Raw genomic sequence first — 27,411 nt, 5'->3', positions numbered from 1 at the left:
TAGGTACCTAGGTAGATAAAGTAGGAAATGGGTTAAGGGAGTATGGAGGTAATGAGATCATTTGAAATATTAAATTGAGTGGCCTGCAAAGGGCTTTATATGAGGTGACATTCAAATCAAGATTGAAGTTGATTAAGGAATATGTCATGTGGCTCTCTGAGGGAATAATACTCTAGCCTGAGGGGAGAGCAAATGCAAAGGCTCTAAGGCAGGATTATACCTGTCATGTTCCAGAACCAGAGAAGAAAGAGATCATTGTGGCCAGAGTGGATTGAGTGAGGGGGAGAATAGTAGGAAATCAGAGATAAGTAGTCAGAGATAACAGGAGGCCAGATCATGTAAGACTGAGCCATGGTAAGGAGTTTCATTTGTACTCTGAGTAGGATAGAAAGTCATAGAAATATCTTGAACCAAATGACAGGATCTGACTTACATTTTTATCAGGATCACCTGCCTGCTGCAAAAAGAATAGACTGAAGGGGGCCAGAGAGGAGGCAAGGAAATGGGTTAAGAATCGATTTAAGTAATTCAGTTAAGTAATGATGGAAGCTCTGATAGTAGGTGAAGGTAGTCAAAAGTGGTTGGATTTTGATTATATTGTAAAAATAGGCTATACAGGACTTGCTAATGGAATCAGATGTGGAATGTGATAGAAAGATATCAGTCAAGGATGACACTCAGATTTTTGTTCTGATCAATTAGAAGTATATGCTTGCTGAGATGAGAGAAGATGAAGACTTTGTGAGAAGCAGGTTTTGGGGAGATGGTTGAAGAGAGATTAGGAACTCAGTTCTGGACAAGTTAACTTTGAAATGCTTATTAAACATCCATATGGCAACATCAAATCTGGAGCTTAAGGGAGGGGACGGGCCTGCAAAAATAAATCTGGGAGCTTCAGCATATAGATGGTTTTTAAAGCACTGACAGTGGCTATGATCTCCAAAGTAAGAGTGAAGATAGCAAAGAGAAGAGATCTAAGGACTGGTCTGGGGCATTTTAAAGTTAGTTATCATAACGATAAGGAACCAGCCATCTTTCCTGAGGAGAGAGGCGAATGAGTGGAATGACCAGGAGAGTGCTGTGCTAGAAAACAAGTGGAAAAAGCACTTTCCAGGAGGAGGGCAGGATCTGCTGTTTTAAAATGCTGCTGATAGGTCAGATAAGATGGGGATTAACCATTGTCTTCAGCAACATGGAGGCTGACAAGAATGATTAGTTGGAGTAGTAGTGTGAAAGCCTGTTTAGAACAGTTTCAGATGAGAATGGTAGTAGAGAAATTAGCGACAGTGAGTTAGATAATTCTTCTAGGAGTTTAGCTTAGAGAGAGAGAAATATGGGGCAGTAGCTGAAGGTGGACAAAGCCAAGAGAGAGTTTTTAAGATTTAAAGAATAATATGTATGCATATTGAAGCTGTAGAAATAATGGAGGGGGGAAAAATTGATGATACAGGAGAAAAAGGAGGGAATTCTGATTACTTTGGTTTTCTCAGTGAATTAGGAAGCCACATCATCAGCTGAGAGTATGCATGGGAGAGGAAATACTGGAGGTTTGAAGAGAAAGGAGGTGGTATGAAAATGTTTTCTAGGAGAATGTGTGGACAAGAGAAAATGTTATGGTTGTCAGGCAGCATTAATACCTCACTTGAGAATAATGATAATCATAACATGAGAAAGAGCATGTTGAAATCATTGACTTGGCCAGATACATCATTAAAAATAAAAACTAATTTGTATTTTATGTATTTTTAGAATTATAATTATCTATTTTAAGTATTAAAAATAATGTTCGTATCTTATTTTATATTATTTGTAGGCATATAAAGCAGTTGTTAATGATGCTACCATATTTAAACTTGAATTACCTTTGAAGCAGAAAGGGTAAGTCTTTTAAATCATATGTTTAAAATTCTTACATTAAAATTCTTAAATTTTTTTGGAGTGTATTATATGTTATTGGATATGCAAAGTGCCCTGTTTCCCTAATCCTATCAGGTTTGTTTTTCATTTTTTTAACTTTTATGATTTTTGCCACCTTTGATCATTAAAAATTCTGTCTTGATTTTAAATTTTATATTATCTCCTCTATGACCAAAGAATGTTGACCTTATTTTTTTAAGTAAAAAACGTTTTGTTCTTAATCTTCTTGAATCTCTTCTTGATTTTCCCTCCTCGTTTTTCACCAAAGTTATTTTATAACCTACAAAAGCATAGAATATGACTCTATTCACCATAATGATTTTAAGGGAAATCAATTTTAATGTAAATTTTTATATGTTTTTTTTTAGTTGATCTCTCATTGGTGAGATCTCAATCTCAAGTAAGATAGATTTATTTGTGCTACTATTACAGAAAATCTGAAAATGAAAAGTTAATAAAATATTAATTAATCTGAGCTAGTTATAGTATCTTCAGAGTTGTACTAAGTAGTGCTAAAGGTTAATTGGAAAAACTTCTTTCTTAATCTTAAATAAATTTTATACACAATGCTAAAATATTCAAAAATAGCATTTCTCAAGAAGGAAAAGTAATTGTTCAGGGCTTTGTTGGTTTTTTTTAAAAATCATTTTCATTTTGTATTTTTTTGAACCGTGTAAGTTATTTGAGTGCCATCACAGTGGAAGACACCTACCTGGGTCATACAGTTTTATTGGCATTGTTTAGAAGGGCATTTATTGTGTTCTCTTTATAAATATGAAACATATAACACTACATCTTGGAGATCTCTTCATGTGAATACATAAAGGTCTTACTTATTCTCCACTACTCCCAGCATTTTTTAATGAAAATATTCAAACTGAAGAGTAAAGTCACTCTGTTGCTTTATTTATATGTATATGTATCTTTATGTGTATATTTATATATATATGTATATTTATTTATATGTATCTCCCTATACATCCATCAGTCAACTTTTAAATGCATTTCAAAAGAAGTTGCAAGCATCAGTAAACTTTGCTCCCTAAACACTTTAGCATGCAGTCATTAATTGAATTTTGTGTTTGTTTTGAGATAAAATTTACCTACAGTCATATCCATAAATCAAATCTTAGGTGTATAATTTTGTCAGATTTGACAAATGCCTGCATCCCTATTAAGATACACAATATCTTCATCATCCTTGAGAATTACCTTATGTCCATTCCCAATCAGTCCCACCTCCTTCCAGAAGGCAACTATTGTTCTGATTATTTCAACATAGGTTAGTTTTGCCTGATCTAGGACTACATATAAATGGAATTCATACAATATGTACTTTTTGTGTACAGCTTTTTTCAACTCAGCATAGTGTTTTTAAGATTTATCCATGTTTTTTGTATCACAGTGGTTTGCTTTCCAAAGTGGTTGTACTGTTTTACACTCCCACCAGCAAAGTATAAGAATACCACTTAATCCTTGTTCTCGCCAGTGTTTAGTGTTGTCATTTTAATTTTAGTCATTCTGGATGTATGTAGTATTATCTCAGTATAGTTTTGATTCCCATTTCCCTCATGTCTATTGATATTGAACACTTTTTTGGTATTTTTGGTACTCTTATTTTCTGTTTTTTTTCTATTGGGTTGTTCCTTTTTATTAGTGAGCTGTGAGTTCTTATATATTCTGTATGTAGGTCCTTTGTAAGATATATATGCTTTTCTTTTGTGGATTTTGCTTTCTGTGTTTTGTCTAGGAAACCTTTGTCTACCTCTGACACTAGGACAAGAAGATAACCTTCTGTTTTCTTCTAGAAGCTTTATAAGTTTTAGCTTTCATATTTACATTTAAGAGCCACCTTAAATTGATATTTGCATATAGTGTAAGTTAGGGATTAACTTTCATTTTTTTCTTTTCTGTATGGATAGCAAGTGGTTTCATCACCATTTGTTGGAAATACTTCCCATTCCCTACTGGGTTGCTTTAGTGTCTTATGTGAAAAATCAAGTGACTTAAAAATATGTTTTTCTGGACTTTCTATTCTATTCCATTGAATTAAATGGGTATCCTTTGGCCATTACAAACAGCCATGATTAATATAGTTCTGCAGTAAGTCTTTAAGTCAGCTGGTATAACTTTGTTCTTTTTTTTCCTTGAGTGCTTTTGATATTCTGGTATTTTGCTAGTATATAAAAATATGGTTGATTTTTGTATATAGATCTTACCTCCTGTTACCTTATTAAAGTTATTAGTTCTAGTAGTTCTTTTTTAGATTTCTTGAGATTTTCTATGTAAAAAATCATGTAATCTTTGAATAAGGCAGCTTTATTTCTTCCTTTCTCATCTTTATACTAGTTATTTCTTTTTCTGGATTGATGCACACTGGCTGGGATCATAAGTACAGTATTGAACAGAAGTAGTAAGAGTGGGCATCCTTGCCTTTTTTGGCAAGCTTAGGGGAAAAGCCTTAATATTTTGTCATTAAGTACAAAGTTAGGTGAGGGTTTTTCATAGATGCCTTTAATTGGGTTTTTTTTATTCCTAATTTGCTGAAAGTTTGATAATGAATGGGTGTTGACTTATTAAATACTTTTTCTGTGTTAAAATGACCAGAAGGTTTTTCTTCCTTATTCTTTTGATGTGGTGAAATACATTGATTTGGGGGAGGGGTGTGGGGAGATAGAAGAGAGATTTATTTAAAGGAATTGGCTTATGTAATTGTGGGGGCTGGCAAATCCAAAGTTCGTAGGGCAGGCTAGCAGGCTGGAAATTCTTGGGCAGGAATTATTAGACATCTTTGGGCAGAATTTCTTCTCAGAAAGAAACCTGAGGGAAACCTCAGTTCTGCTTTTTAATTTTTATTTTATATTGGAGTATAGTTGATTTACAATGTTGTGTTAGTTTCAGGTGTACAGCAAAGTGATTAAGTTATACATATACATATATCCATTCTTTTTCAGACTTTTTTCCCATTTAGGTTATTACAGAATATTGAGTAGAGTTCCCTGTGCTATAGAGTGGGTCCTGTTGATTATTTATATATATATGTGTATATATATATATATATATATATATATATATATATGCACACTATATATATATGGTAGTGTGTATATGTTATTCCTAAACACCTGATTTATACCCCCCCCCACATTTCCCCTTTCATAACCATAAGTTTGTTTTTGAAGTCGGTGAGTCTCTTTGTTTTATAAATAAGTTTGATTAATTTTTTTTAGATTTCACAAATAAGTGATATCATATAATATTTGTCTGACTTACTTCACTTAATATGATAATTTCTAGGTCCATCCATGTTACTGCAAATGGCATTATTTCATTCTTTTTTATGGTTGAGTAATATTCCATTGTATATATGTACCACATCTTCTTTATCCATTCCTCTTTTGATGGACATTTAGGTTTCTTCCATGTCCTGGCTATTGTAAATAGTGCTGCAATGAACATTGGGGTGCATGTGTCTTTTCAAATTATGGTTTTCTCTGGACATATGCCCAAGAGTGGGATTGCTGGGTCATGTGGTAGCTCTATTTTTAGTTTTTCAAGGAACCTCCATACTGTTCTCCATAGTGGTTGTATCAATTTACATTCCCACCAACAGTGCAAGAGGGTTCCCTTTTCTCCACACCCTCTCCAGTATTTATTGTTTGTAGACTTTTTGATGATGGCCATTCTGACTGGTGACATTGTATTTTTGATTTGCATTTCTCTAATAATTAGCGATGTTGAGCATTTTTTCATGTGTTTTTTGGCCATCTGTATGTCTTTTTTGGAGAAATGTCTGTTTAGATCTTCTGCCCATTTTTTGATTGGGTTGTTTGTTTTTTTTGATATTGAGCTTCATGAGCTGTTTGTATATTTTAGAGATTAATCCCTTGTCAAGTCACTTCATCTGCAAATATTTTCTCCCATTCTGTGGATTGTCTTTTCATTTTGTTTATGGTTTCCTTTGCTATGTAAAAGTTTTAAAGTTTAATTAGGCCCCATTTGTTTATTTTTGTTTTTATTTTCATTACTCTAGAAGGTAGATCCAAAAAAGATATTGCTGCAATTTATGTCAAACAGTGTTCTGCCTATGTTTTCCTCTAAGAGTTTTATAGTGTCCAGTCTTACATTTAGGTCTTTAATCCATTTGGAGTTTATTTTTGTGTATGGTGTTAGAGAGTGTTCTAATTTCATTTTTTTACATGTAGCTGTCCAGTTTTCCCAGCACCATTTATTGAAGAGACTGTCTTTCCTCCATTGTATATTCTTGCCTCCTTTGTCATAGATTAATTGACCATAGGTGCATGGGTTTATTTCTGGGCTTTATCCTGCTCCATGGATCTATATTTCTGTTTTTGTGCCAGTACCACACTGTTTTGATGACTGTAGCTTTGTAATATAGTCTGAAGTCAGGGAGCCTGATTCCTTCAGTTCCATTTTTCTTCTTCAGGATACATTGATTTTTTTAAAGAAAACATTTAACCAAGGTTGAATTCTTGGGATAAATTCTACTTGGTTGTGCTGTATTATTCTTTTTATATATTCCTGGATTTAATTTGCCAGTGTTTTGTTAAATATTTTTTGTCTATATTTGTGGATTTACCATTTTCTTTCTGGCCTTTGTGCCTTGTACAATTTTCATTTTTTTGATATTTGTGCTTTTCTGGTTTCAGGATTATGCTGGCCTCAAAAAGTATTGAGAGTTATTCCCTCCTTTTGTATGTTTTAAAAGAATTAGTTTAATTGACATTACTTCTTCCTTAAATGTTTGGTAGAATTCATTAGTAAAACCATTTGAGTCGGGAGTTTTCTCTGTGGGCAGGTACTGATCACAAGTTCGATTTCTTTAATAGATACAGGCTTTTCAAAATTTTAAATTTAATCTAGTTGTAGTTTTGGTGAAGTGGTGCTTTACAAGGAATCTTCTCAGTTGTCGAAATAACGTACATATAGCTGTAAGTTTATTATCCTTTTCTCTTTGGAAATACATTAAAACTTTTTTTTCTGGAACCATTTGAGAGTAAGTTGCTCATTATTCCAAGTACACTAGTGTATATTTTCTACAAATATAATCACAATACAACTATCAAAGTCAGAAAATTGTCTTTGATGCATAATAACCATCTACTCCTCAGATCCCTTTAAATTTATTGACCATGTTGTATTTTTTATAGCAGAAGGATCCATCGCAGAATCATGTGTTGCATTTAGTTCTTATATTCCTTTTTCTTTGGTGTGGAACTGTCTCTCTTTTGACTGTCATTATCTTGACATTTTGAAGATTACAGTCCAATTATTTTGTAGGATGTCCCTTAGTGTGAGTTAATCTGATGTTTTTTATGATTAGATTCAGGTTTGCATCTTTGGCAGAAGTGAAAGTTTATTATTCTCATTGAATCTTTTTTTTGGCCACGCCACATGGCTTGCTGGATCCTAGTTCTCTGACCAGGGATTGAACCTGGGCCCTCAGCAGTGAAAGCATGAAGTCATAACCCCTGGACCACCAGGGACTTCCGTCATTGCATCTTATCTGAGGGAGGGTGCATGATTTTGATTTATCCCAGTACTGATTTAGTTTAGTTTGATTACCTAATTAAGTTGGTGTATGCCCAACTTATCCACTCATTCTTTTTCTTTTTGTAATTAAGTATTTTTTGACAGGTACTTTAAAACTGTAAAGATCCCATCATTGCTCATTAAATTTTCAATTCGTACATTGATTTATCATCTCAGTATGAACTCATAGTTTACTATTTTTATTCAATGGGTTATAATTTACTTTTTTTTTTGGTGGGGGTGGTGGGTTGCTGTGCTGCATGGATTACAGGATCTCAGTTCCCTGACCAGGGATTGAACCCAGGCCACAGCAGTGAAAGCACCAAATCCTAACCACTAGACCACCAGGGAGCTCCCATAATTTACTTTTATTCTTTGTTTTGATTTTTAGATTATCCTAGATTTCACTAATGGGAGCTGGTTTCTGGGTCCTTTTAAAGTAAATTCTTCTTTCTTTTTGGGATGTGAAGATTTCCGGATTCATTTTGTACTTTCCCTTGCCTTAGCCTCAGGGTTAGCCATTTTTTCACAGAGCTCTAGTTGCTTTTAGTGGACGTTGGTATTTAGTGGACAAAATCTGTTGCTAGGTGTATTCATTGCTATTGTGGTGTCACTGCTCCTAGAGCCTCTCAGTGGACAAGCTAAAGGTACACATATGCATTTACAACTACAATACCTGGCCTTGTTTCTTTGTGGATGCATTCCTCACCCTGCTGAGGCTCTGACTCCCCAGACTGGGCCACCCCCTACATGAATGCCTTCCTCATCCAACTGGAGCCTTAATGCCTCCCGTTGTACCTTCTCCTTGCATGGACACCCTCCTTACCTATTTGGTCTCTTCTCTCATACGCCATACATGGCTGCTCCTTCATGTCAACACACCCCTTAACTGTTTGGTCTTTGATGCCTGGATGCTAGGCCTTTCTAGTGGCTCTGACACCTCATGCAAAGTTGCAGCCCTGCAAGGATGGCTCTTTTACTCTGCTTGGGCTTTCATGTCCTTGGTTAAGTTTATTTCTAGGTATGTTTTTCTTTTGGATGTTATTATAAATGAAATTGTTTATATAATTTCCTTTTGGATTGTTCATTGCTGGCGTATGAAAACACAACTGATTCTTGTGTGTTGATCTTGTACCCTGCAACTTTGCTAATAAATTTAGTCATTGGCTCTAGTAGCTTTTCTGTGGATTCTTTAATACTTTATATATAGAAGGTCATGACATCTGTGAATAGAGATACTTTTACTTCTTTCTTTCCAATTTGGATGTCTTTATTTTTCTTGCCTAATTGCTCTAACTAGAACTTCTAGCTCTAGGTAGAACTTCTAGCACAGTGATGAACAGCAGTGGTGAATGTTGACATCCTTGTCTTATTCCTGATTAGTATGTTAGCTGTAGTTTTTTTCATAACTTTGTTATTCTTAATAGCAGCATGGTGTTATGTCTGGTACATATAGCATAGTTTATTTAATTGATCCTTTATTTCTACACTAAGTATTTTCTAATACTTTGCTATTACTAATAATAGTGCTCCAGTGAATAATATTGTACATTTGCCATTTTATATGTTTCTACAGTCTAAATTCCCAGAAGTGGGGATTACTTTCTCTTTATTTTTTTTATTCTAAGGTGACCAGGTCCTGTCTTTAGCTCCAGATTAAGTAGAAAATTTCTGTGGAATAAAATGAGTATTATTAGATGATTCAGGCAGCAGAACATGAGTGTTGTGGCTATTGGAGGTGGTAGAGGTAATGTTCTAGAAGAATAAAGCTGCTAGTATCATCCAGGTTATTTGGGAGAGTCACTCCTGAGGAGGAATATAGTAGTTCATGGTGAGCCAGTGCTTCCACTGAGAACAATCAGGGAAATCAGGTAAATTTAGGAAATAGTCATTTTAATATTATCAAAGAGCTACAGAAGCAACTAGAACAAAATAATGAAAGTTATAGAAATGAGAGAGAACCTTCAGAAGTTAGCTGATGCTTTGTAGCTGTGTTTCCCTGAAAAAAAGTAACTGAGAATCTAGGTTTCACTCAGGCTGAGCAGTACTGCTGGGGGACAGTAGAGCTTTTGGTGGTCACACAGGACTGGAATGACAAAACTCAACTAGGCTCTCAAGTGAAAGCCCAGGAGGGACATTCCTTAGATTCAGTGGGTAACCAGAGGTAGACTGATTCTTACCAAAACTACAACCCATCCTTGAGCCAAAGTAGTTTGATTGGATTAAAGTGATCAGCCTCTGCCATAGCAGAACCAAGGGTGAACACACATTCTTTTTTTTTTTTTTTTTTTTTTTTTTGCGGTACGTGGGCCTCTCACTGTTGTGGCCTCTCCCGCTGCGGAGCACAGGCTCCGGACGCACAGGCTCAGTGGCCATGGCTCACGGGCCCAGCCGCTCCGCGGCACGTGGGATCTTCCCGGACCGGGGCACGAACCCGTGTCCCCTGCATCGGCAGGCGGATTCTCAACCACTGCGCCACCAGGGAAGCCCCTGAACACACATTCTTAATGGAAGATAAACTAGTCTCGTGCCTCTGTGATTCTTTTTTTTTTTTTTTTTAATTGAAGTACAGTTAATTTACAGTGTTGTGTTAATTACAGGTATACAGCAAAGTGATTAAGTTATACATTTATATTTTTTTCAGATTCTTTTTTCCTGTAGGTTATTACAAAATATTGAGTATAGTTCCCTGTGCTATGCAGTAGATCCTTGTTGGTTATCTGTTTTATATATAATAATGTGTATATGTTAATCCTAAACTCCTAATTTATCCCTCTCCCCCTTCATGATTCTTTTATATGCAGTGCGTAGTATTCAGTACATTACTAGTCCTGTGATGGCAGAGAAATTTATGGTCAACTAAGAGAAAAATAATTTCAGAAGCAGACTCTCAGGTGATCCCACTATTGGAGTTAGTAGATAAGGACTTTAAAATAATTAAGATTAATAACTTAACCACAGTGATATATCACTCACGCCCACTAGGATGGCTAAAATTAAAAAGACATTAACAAGTGTTGGTGAAGATGTGGAGAGAGATTGGGATCATTATAGTTGGTACACAGCTACTGTGGTAACACTTTTGTAGTTCCTCAAGAAGTTTAACATAAAGTTAACACGTGACCCATCAGCTCCACTCCTGGGTATATACCCAAAAGAAATGAAAACATATATCTACTCAAAAACTTGTACATAAATGTTCATAGCAGCATTATTCTTAATAGCCAAAAAATGGAAACAACCCAAATGTCCATTATCTGATGATGAATAAGCAAAATGCGGTATATCTATGCGATGGAATTTTATTTAGTCATAAAAGGAAAGAAATTCTGATACATGCTACAGCTTGAATGAAACCTTGAGATGTGAAATAAGCCAGACACAAAAGGACAAATTTTTTATGATTACACTTATATGAAGTATCTAGGATAGGCAAATTTATTGATACAGAAAAGTAGAATAGATGTTACCAGGAACTGGGGATAGGAGGGAATGGAAGGTTATTGTTTAATGAGTACAGGGTTTCTGTTTAGGATAATGAATAAGTTCTGGACATAGATAGTGATGATATTTGCAGAACATTGTGAATGTACTTAAGGCCACTGAATTGTACACTTAAAATGGCTAATATGCTAAATCTTTTGACCATGATAAAAGGATAATTTTTTTGAAGGAATGAATGGATATGTGCTATGATCTGGATGATTAATAAAAACATTATGCTAAGTAAGAGATACCAGTCACAAAAGGTCACATATTGTATGCTTCCATTTATATGAGATGTCCAGAATAAGGAAATCCATAGAGACAGAAAGTCGATTAGTTATAACTAGGGACTGGGAGGGAGGGATAGCTGGAAAATGAGATTTGACTACTAATGAGTATGGGGTTTGTTTTTGGGGTAATGAAAATGTTTAAAATTTTCTTTTGATGATAGTTGTACAACCTTGTGAATATACTTTAAAGAAACATTGAATTACACACTTCAGATGGATAAATTGTATGGTATGTGAATTATATCTCAGTAATCTTAAATAGATCATGAATAATAATGAGTAAGTAATACATATTAATAGACAAATAGGTGGAAATTGTTACCTGAGAAAAGGTAAAATATCTATAGCGATATGTAATTGGAATCATAGAGAAAGGAAAAGGAGGCATGAGCTATTGACCAAAATTTTTCCAAATTGCCAAAAGATGCCAACTTCTGTATTCAAGCAACTCTTTGAATCTCAAGCGTGATAACTACAAATTAAACCATTCCTAGGTACATCATAGTAAAACAGCTAAAAACTGGAAAAAAACGAAACATAAAAAGCCAGAGATCGGGGGAATGACACAATACCAAAGAAACAACAATAAAAGACTGAAAACTGTCTTCTCAACCTGTTGAATTGGAGGAAGGGAGATAGACCACTGCAGTTATTACAGCAGTTCATATAGAAGCTAGGTATTGGCAATGTGAATAGATTGGAGGAGATGGATAGATTCTTATGAAGTAAGTTAGTGGTCTTTAGACTTGCTATATCTACCTCGAGGGATACAGAAAGAATTCCCAAGAGTATGCCAGTGTAGATACTTTTAAGGAAATCACTTTCTAAATCCTCAATTTCCACATCTACTTTTTTCTGAAATTGAACCCTCTGGTGGAAGTATTGCAGTTTCTCCTTTCACTTCTCCTTTCCAGAATTACTCTTCCCTATTTTGTAAAGAAAGGCATATCTCTTTTCATTCTTACTATGGTATGTGCCTTGAATTGTAAAATGCCTCCAAGTCGTTTAAGAAAGGAATATTTTGAAATATTGGTATTGTACAGAAAATGAATTTCTAATGACTAGATGTTATATCCTTTTGCAAAATGGTTTCTAATTATTTGCTTTCAACACAATTGATGGCTAATTTGATCCATTATTAAAAAATAACTTTTTTTGTTAGATCAGTATATGTTTTTTTAGCAAATAACTCAGGAGGTGCTCAATGAATTGAGTGACATTATAAGAAAAACTTCTTCTAGTCCTATCTATAAATATGAATAAGATTTTTTAGGTAAAAGACATAAATTTATAAATACAAAAAGTAGAAGTAAAATTGATGATTTCCTGCATTCATAATTGGGAGGGGAAAAAAGTTTCATCCACTTCATAGACAAAATTTTGCATATGCATATGTTTTATACACACACAATATAATTATGTTGTTTTGTTAAGTCGTGTACTTATAATAATTTGGACAACTCATTTCTGATAACAGTTGAATTTTATACATAAAAAGTTTTAAAATGTTGAATTTAAATTTATTTACATATATAGTTTAGAGAAGTGTGATAAAGAATAAATGAAAGACTTTCAAACATAAAATACGATACACTCGTTTTAAAGTTTTGTTAGGAAAGTGAAATAGAGATGTAAGTTCATTGTTTAAGGAAAGTTTGTTTACAGTTGTTTTTAATGAAGGATGATATATATCATATCACTGTGAAATTTAGGTTACATTGGATATGTCTCAAAGAGTGAAGTAACAGTTTTAACATAAATTGATTGATGTTCTGAATCAGATTGTGAAAAACGGGAGAATGCTACCTGTGTGACATCTTGCAAATAAATCGAACACTGAGTGCTTTAAAAAAAAAAGTTTTAAATGTTAACTTATAAATATGCAAGGATTTACACAGTTTTTCAAAACTATTTTAGAAGCATCTTAATAAAATCTTTTAAAGATCATTGGCAAAGCTGCCACTAGAGTGAGGCAAGGTGGCACATAGGTTACAAAATACAAGGAGGTCTCACTCTCAGTGTTCTCCAAGTGCACTTATGGGAACCTAAGAGGGAGTGCCTCCTTAAACTATGCACCCTAGATGTAGACTTGCTTACCCTAGTCCCATTGGATCTATACAACATAAGAAATCTGTGAAAAATTGGCTTTAGAAAAAATATTTGCAGATTCAGTCATTTTCATCAACTGCTTTTAATTTGTTTTTTAGGGTGGGATTAAAAACTCAGCCTGAATCAAAATGCCCTGAGCTGCTTGCCAATTACTGTGACATGTTGCTAAGAAAAACACCATTAAGCAAAAAACTAACCTCTGAAGAGATTGAAGCAAAGCTTAAAGAAGTGGTACATAAAATTTTTTTAACTTGAAATTTTAAAATTATCTTTGAATTTGTGTTTTGCTTATAAGGCTTTCTGCGATAGCCTCAGTTTTTTTTTTTTAACGTATATCTCTAAGCAACTAATATTATGAAATTTTACCAGTGCAAGATCTCTATAGAGCAGTTATTTTTCTTACTGACAATTTTTATTCTGTAGCTGCCAGAAAGGGAAATAGTATTTAATTCTTCCCCTTTCTTGATTATTTTTAAAAGTCAGTTAAATTCTAGCTTGTATTAAAGGACAAAAAAAGGGAAAATGGAGCTAGCTGGTGGTATTTGGAATGATATTTGAGAGACCAGGAGTTTTTCACTTCTTTCTTTTTGTGAGAGCCCAAAATAGATAGCCAGGGATAAATGAGTGTAGATAAAAAGTTAGTTGCTTTCATATTTATTTGTCTCTGCTTGTTATTGTAATATGATATAAGCCAAGGACATCATACCAAAGAGGAAAAAATTAGTAAGTAAAGATATAGAGAAAGTATAGACAAAGAGGGTTAGAGGGGGGAGTTCCATGGCAGTCCAGTGGTTAAGACTGCTTTCACTGCTGGGCCCAGGTTCAACCCCTGGTCAGGGAACTAAGATCCCATAAGCTGCATGGCGCAGCCAGCAAAGCGGGGGGGTGGTTAGAGAGAAGATTAGTGTTAGAATAAAGTGAAGAAGAAATGTAGAAGAAAAAAATGGGGAAGAACCATTGATTTTCATGTAAAGTTTTATCACATTTTATATTAAATCTCAAAACTTAATGTTTCTAAGAATTAAAAGGTTATTTGGTTACAGTCTCAAATTTGCTAACTTTTAAAGTATTAAAGTATTGTAGTATTTCAGGACTGGTTATTTTTCAGAGATGGGCAATTTACTAAACCTCTCTCTGTATTTGATTATATAAATTTCTGAATTTTGACAATTGGGGATGTAGAAAGGTCTAAATGAGAGGGATGGCTAAGAATGTATGTAAATTGAAAGTAACTTTTTTTTCTGTACAGCTCTTGGTACTTAAATATGTACAAAACAAAGACGTTTTTATGAGATATCACAAAGCTCATTTGACACGACGTCTTATATTAGACATCTCTGCTGATAGTGAAATTGAAGAGAATATGGTAGAGTGGCTAAGAGTAAGTAAAATTTTAAAAAATATTTGCTTTTCTTAAAATAGCACATGGTTCATATGTGTGCTTAAGTAATGCATTTTGTTGATATTGTTAATATTGAAGAAATACGGAACGTTTTAGAAGAATATAGCATCAATTATATAAAATAAAGTATATTTTCTTAAGACTTCTGGTGAAGCACCTTTGCTCTTGCTTTGCTTCTGTTGTTTCACTCTTTTGTATCTCTGCTCTCATTTGAACTGACCTTAACTAACGGACAAATCGTTTCATTTTTAAGATGTTTTTAGTACTAAATATTTAACCATAGAGATGTTTGTAAATAAATACATCTATTAAGGAAAAAGAACAAATAGGTAAAAGTTGATGGCTTATTTAGGTTAATCAATGCTAATTATGGCTAAATTCCCATGTTAAAATATTTTACGTCTGTTCCTTTCCGTCCATTTTAATGGAATTTGAGTTATATCAGTATAGCATAAATGAATGTCTTTCATTTATACATATGGTGTTATATATAATATTACATTAATATATGATAATAAAACATCTATTATAATGTGTATAATTATATGTATTTTATATATATATTTTTCATTTATATGTGTATTTCAAATTAAAGATTTGCAGATAGCCCTGTTTTGCCTGGTAGTGTGGGATAGTAAAAATTACTGTTCAGGTGATCTTAATATTAACAATCACTGGGAAATTACTGCTTTGTGACTTTGAAATTTTTGTCAAAATATTAAAAACCTCTTATTATCTAAGTATATAGGAGAAAGAAAAAATTAGTAAAATTAATATGTATTTAGTACACTGTAATTTAAAACAGACTTTCAGATTTAAAGTGTATTTCTTTGAAAAAACTGCTATTGCAGTTCACATGTCTGATATTGTATCTAGAATATATAAAGAACTCTTACAACTCAACAGTAAAGACAACTCAGTTAAAAATGGGCAAAGAGGGGCTTTCCTGGTGGCGCAGTGGTTGAGAGTCCGCCTGCCGATGCAGGGAACACGGGTTCATGCCCCGGTCCGGGAAGATCACACATGCCGCAGAGCGGCTGGGCCCGTGAGCCATGGCCGCTGAGCCTGCGCGTCCGGAGCCTGTGCTCCGCAACAGGAGAGGCCACAGCAGTGAGAGGCCCGTGTACCCAAAAAAAAAAGGGCAAAGAATTCGAATAGACATTTCTTCACAAAAGATATATAAATGTCCAATAAGTGTATGCAAAGATGCTCAACATCATTAGTTATTAGGGAAATGCAAATTAAAACCACTGGGATAGCTGAAAATTCAGACAATAACAGATGTTGGTGAGGAAGAGGAGAAATTGGAACCCTCATGCATTGCTGGTAGGAATATAAAATGGTGCAGCCACTTTGGAAAACTGACGGTTCCTCAAAAAGTTAAACATAAAGTTGACCCAGCAGTTCTACTAGGTAATTCCACTCAAGAGAAGTGAAAACATAATGAGCACACAAAAAATTGTACATGAATGTTCACAGCAGCATTATTCATAATAGCCTAATAGTGAAAATAACCCAGAAGGTCAGTCAGCTGATAGATAAAATATGGTTTATTCATACAACGGAATGTTTCTGGTAATAAAAATAAATGAAGTGCTGATATATGCAACCATATAGATGTACTTTGAAAATATTATGCTAATAAGCAAAGAAGCCAGTTAGACCACATACTATATGATTCCCTAATACAAAGTGTCCACAGTAGCCAAATCTGTAGAGACAAAAAATAAATTAATGGTTTTCAGGAATGGAGGAGTGGGGGAACATGGGGAGTGACTGCTAGTAAGTATGGAGTTTCTTTTGGGGATGATGAAAATGTTCTAAAGTTAGATAGTGGTGATGGTTGCATAACTCTGTAAATATACTGAAACCTGATTAATTGTACACTTTAAAAGGGCAAATTTTGAGGTACGTGATTTATATCTCAACACTGTTACTAAAATGAAGAGTAGTTTGACTAGTACTTGCCTTCTTGTCATGTAACTTACAAGTTACTTAGTGAGCACCTTTGGTATACTTTGAAGAGTTCTCATGCTCTGTAAGTTTGGATCAGCTTCCAAACTTTTGTCTTTTGGTCTTTCAAAGTCGTCAGAGTTTTTGCTGGCATCACTTCCTCTTCTTAAGTTTTTTGTCACTACCACTTTTCTCATTTATGTTGATAATTTGCCTTCATTAAGTTCCTTGTACCTGCATGTTTAGACTCTTCAGCATTGGCATTATCAACAAACATTACAACCACAGTTAGCTCTTTCTTCAGAAACTCCATTTATGTTCTATTTTATTTTCATTTCCAACATTATTCCCTTCCTTCCTTCCTTCCTTCCTTCCTTCCTCCCTCCCTCCCTTCCTTTTCTTACCTTTCCTTTTCTTCTTCTTCTTCTTTTTTTTTTTTGGTGTACTTTTATCATCTTTCTTGACCAGTATCTCTTTCAGTTATCCGTTTTTGTAAAATGTCATGTGGATTTATCAGTGGAAGACATGGATGCAACAAAGCTACATGCTTTGCTGTCTGTGGGTGAACTGAATAAACAGATGACTAACAGATTTTGAAAGAAATATTGTGATTGGTCAATGATGTGATGTGCTTTGTTAGTGATTTGTAGATTGAGGAGCTAGAAGTGAAATTTGTGCTTTATGCATAACTCACGTTTAATATATAATGGTAATTGAAAGTTGAACAGTGTTGTTGGGGTACTGGTGTTCTTTTAACTGTACTGTGGTAATTGAAATTCATGCATATTGGAATCATGCACAGAAAGCCAGGATTGCCTGTATATTCTGTTTAGGTTCTAAGAATCAAATTTAATAGGTATTAGATTATAAACATTCTATAAATATAAGAGAGAAGAAGAATTTTGTATTAAATCATCTAAAACTTAGTTTTCCATTAAAATTTTTCCTAATATTATATCAGATTATTTATTATTTATTACTTCTTCTGTCTTTCGTTTTCATAGGAAGTTGGTATGCCAGCAGATTATGTAAACAAGCTTGCTAGAATGTTTCAGGACATTAAAGTATCTGAAGATTTGAACCAAGCTTTTAAGGAAATGCACAAAAATAATAAATTGGCTTTACCAGGTATTATTTTATAATTACATACATTTTTTTAAACATTTTACAAAAGAATATCTTTGTTTTCTAGTAAATTAAAAATAAAACTAAGCAGTAATAGAGACAAAGATGTTAAAAAGTCCACATTCCTTGAAAATATCCTACAAAGCAGAATTTAGATTTACTATTATTTTGAAACAGAAAGACACTTTTAACAAAATCTTTAGAGTCTTATTTTTCACCAAAGCTTGTCCTCTGTGTATGTATTTTACCCATTGTCAAGATTATTTGCTTTATATTTTCTGATATACTTTCCTATAGCTGATTCAGTTAATATAAAAATTCTGAATGCTGGTGCCTGGTCAAGAAGCTCTGAAAAAGTCTTTGTCTCACTTCCTACTGAACTGGAGGATTTGATACCCGAAGTAGAAGAATTCTACAAAAAAAACCATAGTGGTAGAAAATTACATTGGCATCATCTCATGTCAAATGGAATTGTAAGTAGATGGTGTGTTAGTTCAGATATTGGTTTGGCTGAAAGTAGCAGGACTCCAAATAAGATTTGTTTAAACAAGATAGATCTTTCCTTCTCTCACAAGTGAAAGTTTGAGCAGGTATAGTAGATCTGTTCCATGAAGTTGTTAGGGACATAGACTTCTGGTTACAGCACCATCCTTAAGGTATTCCCTTGCCTGCAGAATCCAGTATGATGCTCTCACTATGTCTGTCTTCCAGCCCAACAGGAAGGGAAAGATGTGAGGGTATAGCTTCCTTGAACGGCAACTTCTAGAAGTTTCCCCCATTATTTCCACTCAAATCTCATTGGCCAGAACTTAGTTACATGGCCACATTTTTGCTCAGGAAAGCTGGGAGGTGAGCCTTTATTCTGGACAGTCATTAAAGTCTGCTAAAATTTTTATTACCATGCAAGAAAGGAAGAATGGATATTGAAAGACAGCTTGCAGTCTTTTTGTATATAATCTCATATAAGAGATATTATAGTAGATAGATAGTAATCATCATGAAGAGATTCTTATTTTTTTAACTATTTTATCTATTATAGATAACATTTAAGAATGAAGTAGGTCAATATGATTTGGAGGTAACAACATTTCAGCTGGCTGTATTGTTTGCATGGAACCAAAGACCCAGAGAGAAAATCAGCTTTGAAAATCTAAAACTTGCAACTGAACTCCCTGATGCTGAGCTTAGAAGAACTTTATGGGTTGGTTTGTTTTTATGTTTTTTGTTTTTAACATTGCATCCTCTCACATAGCAGGAAACATGTGTTGGCTTGTGTTATAATAAATTTATGAATTCATAACACTCAAATGACTTTTAAGCAAGAAAAATACACTAGTGAGGTATTTATGGAAAAAAAAATTGAAAATAAGCAAGTTACTAAGAGAATGGCAAGAGAGAGAGAAAGAAAGAGATTGAGTTGGTGTTTAAATTTTGCCTGTGAAGAGCATGACCAAAGATTTCATATTGAAAATGTGTTCAAAGTTTTTTATGATAACCAAAATTCTAAGAATAAGAAGACTTTGGTCCTTTTGAGGCCCTGTAAAATGTACTTATTAGCCTTCTCTTCAAAACTACATTTTACCCCCTACTCCATATGCCTGTTAAAAGTTCCAAAATAAATTATTACCTAGAGAGAAACAGCTGGTTTATAACCGGCAATGATGTTTGCTGTGGTCATATATGACCAATCCCTCTAGTTTGTTGTTGTTGTGTTTTTTTCATTGTCTTATTGTAAAGAGAGCATTTATTGCTTCCTCATAACCAACTCTTTTCTCCTCATTCTCTTTCCTCATTATGCATTTACATTGTTATATTCATGGAAGTACCAAATAAAATTTTGAATTATTAATTTGTGCTCATAATTTTTTCTCACCTATATTGGTCATGTTGTAAAATTGATCTTGGTATTCTATAGTGTTTATAGAAGCTAATTGTTTTCTCTTTATTCTTCATAGTCTTTAGTAGCTTTCCCAAAGCTCAAACGGCAAGTTTTATTGTATGAACCTCAAGTCAACTCACCCAAAGACTTTACAGAAGGTACCCTCTTCTCAGTGAACCAGGAGTTCAGTTTAATGTAAGGTTTATGTTGATTGATCTAAAATAAAAATACCTTGTTTGAATTTTAATATTTTATTTTTAGCAAAATAATTTTCCTTACATGATATTTAAAACATCTGTATGCTGTCATCACTTTAGATTTATGCCATTTAGTTGTTTATTAAACATATTAATGAACTAGAGATGTTTATTATTTCTTTACATATTTTTCATGGATACATTTTGGTGTCTGACATACTATATTGCTTTTCATCTTTAAAGTAAACATCCTTTTGCACTCTAAAGCAGCTTTATCCACACGGAGTACTGTTTCCTTTATATCCAATTAGAAGATAATGTTGAATTACAACCCACATATCTTCAATTATCTAATCACTTTCATGGCAATATAAATTATATTAACTTTGTTATTACAGGGAGCATAGTCACACTTATTAACAGAGCTTTTATCATGTTTGAGGGAAATCATAGGGTTCATTTTAATAAAGCTACATGTTGGTTATTTGTTATTTTTCCCTTAAACAGTGTTGGATATTAATTTTTAGACTATTTCTAAATATTTTCTCTTAGACATTGTTGCTATAATATGATGTTTAAAAAGCCTTTCACTGTAAAATATTTGATTTAATGTTTTTTATAGAAAAAATGCAAAAGTTCAGAAAAGGGGTAAAATCAACTTGATTGGACGCTTGCAGCTCACTACAGAAAGGATGAGAGAAGAAGAGAATGAAGGAATAGTTCAACTAAGAATACTGAGAACCCAGGTTTGTAATATTAAGACACAATGTCTAAATTTTGAAAAATGTTTTTTTAATCTTCAAATCTTTTTTTAAAATTAAAGGAATGTAGGTACTCACACTTTTCGTGCAGAAGAGCTAATTTTCAATTTACTGAAATATAAAAATTGTATTAGTAACATTCTCTTAGTTGTGCAAAGAGATGTCTATGTGACTTGGTGGTCTCTGGTAGGTTCTGTTGGTTGGGCAGAAACCTTGGTTTTAGGTTATGCTTCTCTGACTGCATGTCAAAGAGGATAAATGTATATCAGCAACAAGTACAATTCTAGGATTGAGTATTTAAAATTTAATTTTAACACTTCTAATTCCATTGTAATGGGAAATTAGGGACACTAAAAAACGTATTTTAAAACTAGGATTATACCTTCTGAACATGATAAAGAATACCTATTGCAAACTAATGTATGACTGTTTTAACTTTAGAAATAGTCTTATTAAAACCAAGTAGTTCCACTTTTACTGTTTTCATTTAATATTGTTTGAAACTATTGGCCAATGCAGTCAAGCATGAAACAAAAAAGAAGAAAAGATTAAAATTTTTCACTTCTTGTAGATCATATAATATGATAAAGGAACAGAGAAAAGATAAATAAAAATCAAATGCTTTTCTATTTAGCAATAAACAAATAAATAAATAAATTTAAGAAAATAAAAGAAGAAACCATAGAATTCACAGGCATTTCTTTAAAAAGCAGTGTGTTGGACCTGTATGAAGAGAGGGGCCTTCGCCTGAGAGATTCAAAAGGAGATTTGAATAAATAGAAAGATCATGTTCCTTTTTTTCTTACTAAATTTTTAAATTGAGGTATAACTTACATATAATAGAATACATATTTCATAGTTTTCAGTGTGTTTTGCTAAATGTGTATACATGTGTGACCATCACCTCAATTAAAATACAGAACATTTCTATCACTCCAGTAATTTCTCCATGTCTCCATTCAGCCAATCTCCACCTTCAACCCACCTGATTCCTATCACCGTTGCTTTGTTTTGCCTGTTCTTGGTCTTCATATACATGGAATCAGACAGTGTACTCTTTGTATCTGGCTTCTTTTTAACATGAAATACCATTTGTTGTTGTTGTTTTTTTTTTGGCTGCTTTGGGTCTTCATTGCTGCGTGTGGGCTTTCTCTAGTTGCGGAGAGCAGGGGCTACTCTTTGTTGCAGGGCGCAGGCTTCTCATTGTGGTGGCTTCTCTTGTTGTGGAGCACAGGCTTTAGGCACACAGGCTTCAGCAGCTGCAGCACACAGGCTCAGTAGTTGCGGCACATGGGTCCTAGAGCGCACGGGCTTCAGTAGTTGTGGCTCACAGGCTCTAGAGCGCAGGCTCAGTAGTTGTGGTGCACAGTCTTAGTTGCTCTGTGGCATGTGGGATCTTCCCGGACCAGGGATCGAACCTGTGTCCCCTGCATTGGCAGATGGATTCTTAACCACTGTGCCACCAGGGAAGTCTGAAATACCATATTTTTTAATGATAAGGCTGAATAACTTCCCATACTAGTAACAAGTCTACTGAATTTCATATAAAAATTCAACTAGGAATATTTTTGGAATTTTAAAAATTGATTCTCAGTTTTATCAGAAAGAACAAATAGATGAGAGTAATTGAGAACCTTAAAAAAATAAGGTGTTAATGGTAGTGGAACTTGCCTTTCCAAATATTAAAACTTATTAAAATATCTACAAAAATAAAATAGCATAACATACAGATTAATAGAAGAAAATAGCTCAGAATTAAACCTCCTATATAAGTGTAGATGAACTTTGCAATAAAGGAAATCATTTCCATGGCCCATGAAAAGAGAATGTATTATTCAATAAGAGATTTTGGAAAATTTTACTTCTGGGAGGAAAAAGCATGATATAGTCTTAGTTTATGGCTACACCAGGATAAATACAGATGGATTAGAGTTGAGATATGAAGTGGAATGGGCAGGTATAGTCATACTATAAGATGTGCAAAGAAAATGAAGTTTTTTTGTTTTGTCTAAAACTGATTCATAATAATGCTCAATCTGCTAATCCAAGCTATCCCTTTAGGTAATGCTCAGACTTATTTCTCCCTGATTCTACTCCACCCATCCTTGTTCTTTGCTGTTTTCACAGATGGTATCTGCATATATTGAGGTTGAGAGAAATTCACTTGACTTCATAGTGACAGTGAAGGGATTGTCCTATCTGTACAGTTGTAACAGTGTTCTAGGTTTTTGGTCTTGTCAGCTCTAGAGTGCTTTATCTGTCACCTATGGGGATTTGACTTTCTATTGCTATCTATTGCTGATGTCTGTAGCAGATGAACTATGGTTTATTCTTTTTCCAGTTGGTAAGGACCACGTGGCCTCTTTCCTGTTCTGGCTGCCTGTCCTCTGCTCTTACTGAGCTCTTGAGCCCTCTGAGCCTCTGCTACATCTTCTTTGTGGCCCTTGGCCTACATGGCACACTGTTATCATCTGCTGTTACAGGATCACCCTCTCCTGACACTGAAGGCCCTGTGGCAGGTCCTTTGGCTCTAAACTCTAATCATATGGGAACTGAGAGAAATTCAGGAGTGCAAATTACTTCCATCATATCATGCCACTTTTCAAGTGACCTCCAACCTATTAAATGGGACCAGGGCCAGAACCCCTCTGTTTTTCTCTTAACATCTCTAACACAGCCATCTTCACCTCTACCGAAGCTAGAATAGGAGAAATTGGAATATTTACAGTTGTTCCGGTTTCTGTAATGTACAAGTGCCTGTAGGGGGACAGACTTTTTCCATCTTCTTTCTTTCTCTCTGGACCCTTGACATAAACCCCTGTGATCAAGAGCCTGGATCTGGACATACTGACATTGGGAGTAATTCAACTGACCTCCTAGTGGCAGTGTAGGAATCCTCATATCTGTACAGGGGAAGTTGAAGGTATACTTTTCTCACACTGAGTAGTGCCTGACTCCCAAGCCTATTGCCTTGTAGCCAAACTCCATTTTCAATGTTAAAAAGCAAATATTGATTCCCTTTTTTGTTTTCACATTTCTTTTATAATGAATTCTAACCTCCACTAAGGCAGATGAATGCCTTTTGTTGACTAAGCAGACACCTTGTACTGGAAAAGGCAAAAGAGAAAATATGTAGTAATTTTCTAATTTTCCTTATTAAAAGAATAATAATAATTAAAGAAATCATTAAGGAAGCTATTGATAAAATTGATTTAGATGAAAAGTGCTTACTCCTACAGAAAGTTAAACCATTTAATTGAGTCAGTACAAACTGAAGATACTTATAACGAGTACAGTTTATTAATCTGATAAATTTATAAAGAATAGTAATTGTTAACTTTTGAAACAGACAGCAACTGGCCTCTACTGCTATACAAAGAAGTAACTGTGAATACAAGGGAAAAAGTATATGTAAGGGGTTTGTTGTATCTTAGTTGATAGTTGATTCTTAACACAATATCAGGTTATATACATATTGTGTTCACAGGTAAAATAAACTTTTTAAATGTACATAGTGTGGATACGAAGGAATGAAAGGAAATACACCAAAACCTTAGGTGTGATTTTCTTTTCATCAGAGAAGTTATGGGTAATTTTGTTTTTCCTCATTTTTTAAAATCTCCATAATATGCAGATTTTATTTTTCAGAGTGAAAAAAAGATAACTGGTCTCAAGATTAATCTAGTGATTGCTAATCATTTGGATAGGTATTGGATAGAAGATAAAATACATTAAAAGTCATTTTTTGTTTTGTTTTACTTAAAATAATTTAATATTTTATTTTTTCTTTTAGGAAGCTATCATACAAATAATGAAGATGAGAAAGAAAATTAGTAATGCTCAGCTGCAGACTGAATTAGTAGAAATTTTGAAAAACATGTTCTTGCCACAAAAGAAAATGATAAAAGAGCAAATAGAATGGCTAATAGAGCACAAATACATCAGAAGAGATGAATCTGATATCAACACTTTCATATATATGGCATAATTTTGAATATCATGGACAGTATTAAGAACCAAAATTTTGGAGTGCTTGGGCAGAAAGTTCTTGCAGTTTGTGCTAGAGGAAGGTTTATTTGGACTTTGGTTACATAAATATTAAAATCTCTGCCTTACCTAACAAAACAACTATATTTTGCCAATCACATTAGTTAGCATGGTGGCATTCCCTTCATGTTGCACACTCTGTTTTAACAGCATGCCGTTTTGTGGAGAAACTTGCATTCATGAAGAGCCCATGATGAACTTTTAAAAATCTGATTTATACCCACCGGAAGAAATACAGTTGGGAAGGGTGAAAGTGGGGTTTTTGTTGCTTTTTCTTTTTTTTTCTTTTTTTCCTCTCTTACAAAAATGTACTTGCACAAGGAAGGATCTTCAGATGTTTGTGTGCTGAAAAATGCTGTTACGTTTTGTTTTAAAAAATGCAATTAAAACTAGAAATAGCACTCTTGGTTTCTTTTGATCAAAAGAGTGAGCTGGTCTACACAACATTGGGACAGGGCAGATATAGGTGAAAAGATAAGTTTATAATAGTATCAAACTATATGTTCAAACACTGCTTCAGTATCACAGCTGGATTTTAGTGGTGACTTAAAAATGGTATTAAATTTTTCCAACTAAAAAATGTTGGCTTTCTTTAAGCAGGAGACTACTGTCTTAGTTGTTTATTGTTAAATGATGAAGAGTTTTTTAAATCTTACATGGCTAAGAGAGCTTGTTTTGAAAAAGTGAAGCTCATATTAATTATTATTTTAATTGTTTAAAAAAATGTATGGAGATAGGTTGGTCGATTGCAGAGTCAAAACAGCAAAATAAGCATATTAAGTGTTTACTAAGACACTTAGTATTTATATACTTAATATTTATTATGCCATATTCAAATTTATTAAAAACAAGACAGAAATCTCCTGCTTTAATATAATACAGTTATGTAACTGACCTCTTAATCTGTAGCATAGAAATATTTTGAAATTTTAAAGTCTCATGATTAGGGATTTATAACCTCAGGTTTCTGGAAAGGAAGACATTCTGTTTTAAAAAGTAATAATTAGGTATCAGTCACCTAGGAGGAAGAGAAAAACCACAACATAGACCTGAAAAGCATAAGCAAAATTGTTGCAATCTTAATATGAGCAGTAAACTTGCCAAATATATGTACATATATATTTATATATTTTAAAAATAAGCATTTAAAAAATGTTCAGAAGGCAACACTTACCTTGTTCCTTTTAGTCAATCCAAAGTAGCAACTCACTAGTTGCTGGCAACTGAATACCCAGAGTAATGGAGATTTTAGGACTTGAGGACATGAACAACTTAAAAGAGAAAAACTTACTCCCCTTTGGGAAAGAATGGCTCAACATGGATTTTATTCATTGTGGTGCACATTTCAAATTTTCTTGCAAATTATTTTATATTTTATTTGATATTAAGTAATATTTAAAATTATTTTGATGATAGTAGGAAATGGAGTGCCAGAGTGTTGAAAGGCGTACAGTATTACTACAGAGTGCTTTCAAGAGCATTTCATGGAATCTGTCCCCAATCCCAAGAGACTTTGTGAGCTGCCTGCTGAAAGGAAGGACAGCAAATTTAAAACATTTTTAAGGTTTTGCTGGCTATAGTCAAAGGCCTATTCTGAAACTCATAAGAAATTGGAATTTTGTTTCTAATTTAAAATCTTACATTTGAGCTCTAAGGTAGCATATGTCACTTATTAGACCAAGCATATTGTGAAGATTAAACTAAATTAGCACTCACTGTTTTCTCTGATTAGATGACTGTTAACAATGGATAAATTCAAAATTTTTAAAAACTGATAATTTGGTAATAATTGTGGCCCTTATGTTTAATAAATAGTTTGGTATTGGCATATTTGCTTATCTGATAAAGGAGCGCCAAAGGAGGAAGCAATGGAAAGAAAAATTACAGGCCATTTCTTAAAGTTTAAGATTTGTTGTTGTTTTAAACCAAAATAGTTCTCAGAACTTTTTTTGGAATTTCTAATCTTTTTTTAGTCATTTAAGAATGAGAGCCATGATGTTTTGATTTACAAAGGCAAATTTAATGCAAAAGTGGGTAACTCTAAATCCATAGCAAAGTTTTCTAATAATTTTATAAATTTTTAAATTGCTAATTATGTCCTAATTGTATTTTGGGGAATAGAACAGCAACAAATACTGTAGACTTACAGTTTTCATCATTTTGTTCATTATGTATACAAAAGTATATCTGACTACTTTTTGGTGTTTATGAAAACCATTTAGTTGACAAGGTGCCTATACCATTGTTGAATTTTCTTTAAATATATTTTGACAACAGATTTGCTAATTTAAAAAAAAAAAAGGATCTGGAAAAAAAACTACCAGCAATTTGCTAAAGATACAGAATCACAGTTAGTATCCTTTATTACTAAGTCCCTTTTCTCTAATGTGCACTTAAAATTAGTGCTATCTGAGCAGGGATGAACTCTGACATAGTTAAGGGGAAAAATATATACATATATATGCATATATTTTTTTCATGAGCAGTATGGCAATAGGACACTTCAGAGGTTAAGATTTGAACATTCATCTTCTAATATAAAGGTGGAGCCATCTTGAAAATGTTAACCTTTATTGCCATCTCATTGCCAGAGTAAGTAGATATGAAACAAAACTTACAAAGTGAAAATACAGAACAATTTTAATGCTTACAATGAGTTAAATATTTAGAGTATTACTGTTCTAATGATTTA

General features: G+C 33.6%; 1 protein-coding gene across 2 annotated transcripts in view; it reads left to right on the top strand.

The window, feature by feature from the left end:
• The window catches only part of CUL5 (cullin 5), a 95,937-nt gene extending 68,917 nt beyond the window's left edge, over positions 1-27,020 (top strand). For both annotated transcript variants that reach the window (XM_029208005.1, XM_029208006.1), the window contains 9 exons: positions 1,814-1,878; positions 13,454-13,586; positions 14,605-14,736; positions 17,715-17,838; positions 18,133-18,308; positions 18,875-19,036; positions 19,791-19,909; positions 20,534-20,657; positions 24,466-27,020. In XM_029208005.1, coding sequence (XP_029063838.1) covers positions 1,814-1,878; positions 13,454-13,586; positions 14,605-14,736; positions 17,715-17,838; positions 18,133-18,308; positions 18,875-19,036; positions 19,791-19,909; positions 20,534-20,657; positions 24,466-24,660 — 1,230 coding nt within the window. In that variant the 3' untranslated portion in view covers positions 24,661-27,020. The remainder of the gene's footprint in view (positions 1-1,813; positions 1,879-13,453; positions 13,587-14,604; positions 14,737-17,714; positions 17,839-18,132; positions 18,309-18,874; positions 19,037-19,790; positions 19,910-20,533; positions 20,658-24,465) is intronic.
• Positions 27,021-27,411: the final 391 nt, after the last annotated feature.

This window comes from Monodon monoceros, unplaced genomic scaffold (genome assembly GCF_005190385.1).
Source record: "Monodon monoceros isolate NGI ecotype Baffin Bay Population unplaced genomic scaffold, NGI_Narwhal_1 Super_Scaffold_7, whole genome shotgun sequence".
In the NCBI taxonomy this organism is placed as follows: Eukaryota; Metazoa; Chordata; class Mammalia; order Artiodactyla; family Monodontidae; genus Monodon; species Monodon monoceros.
This window is presented reverse-complemented; position numbering and strand designations above follow the sequence as displayed.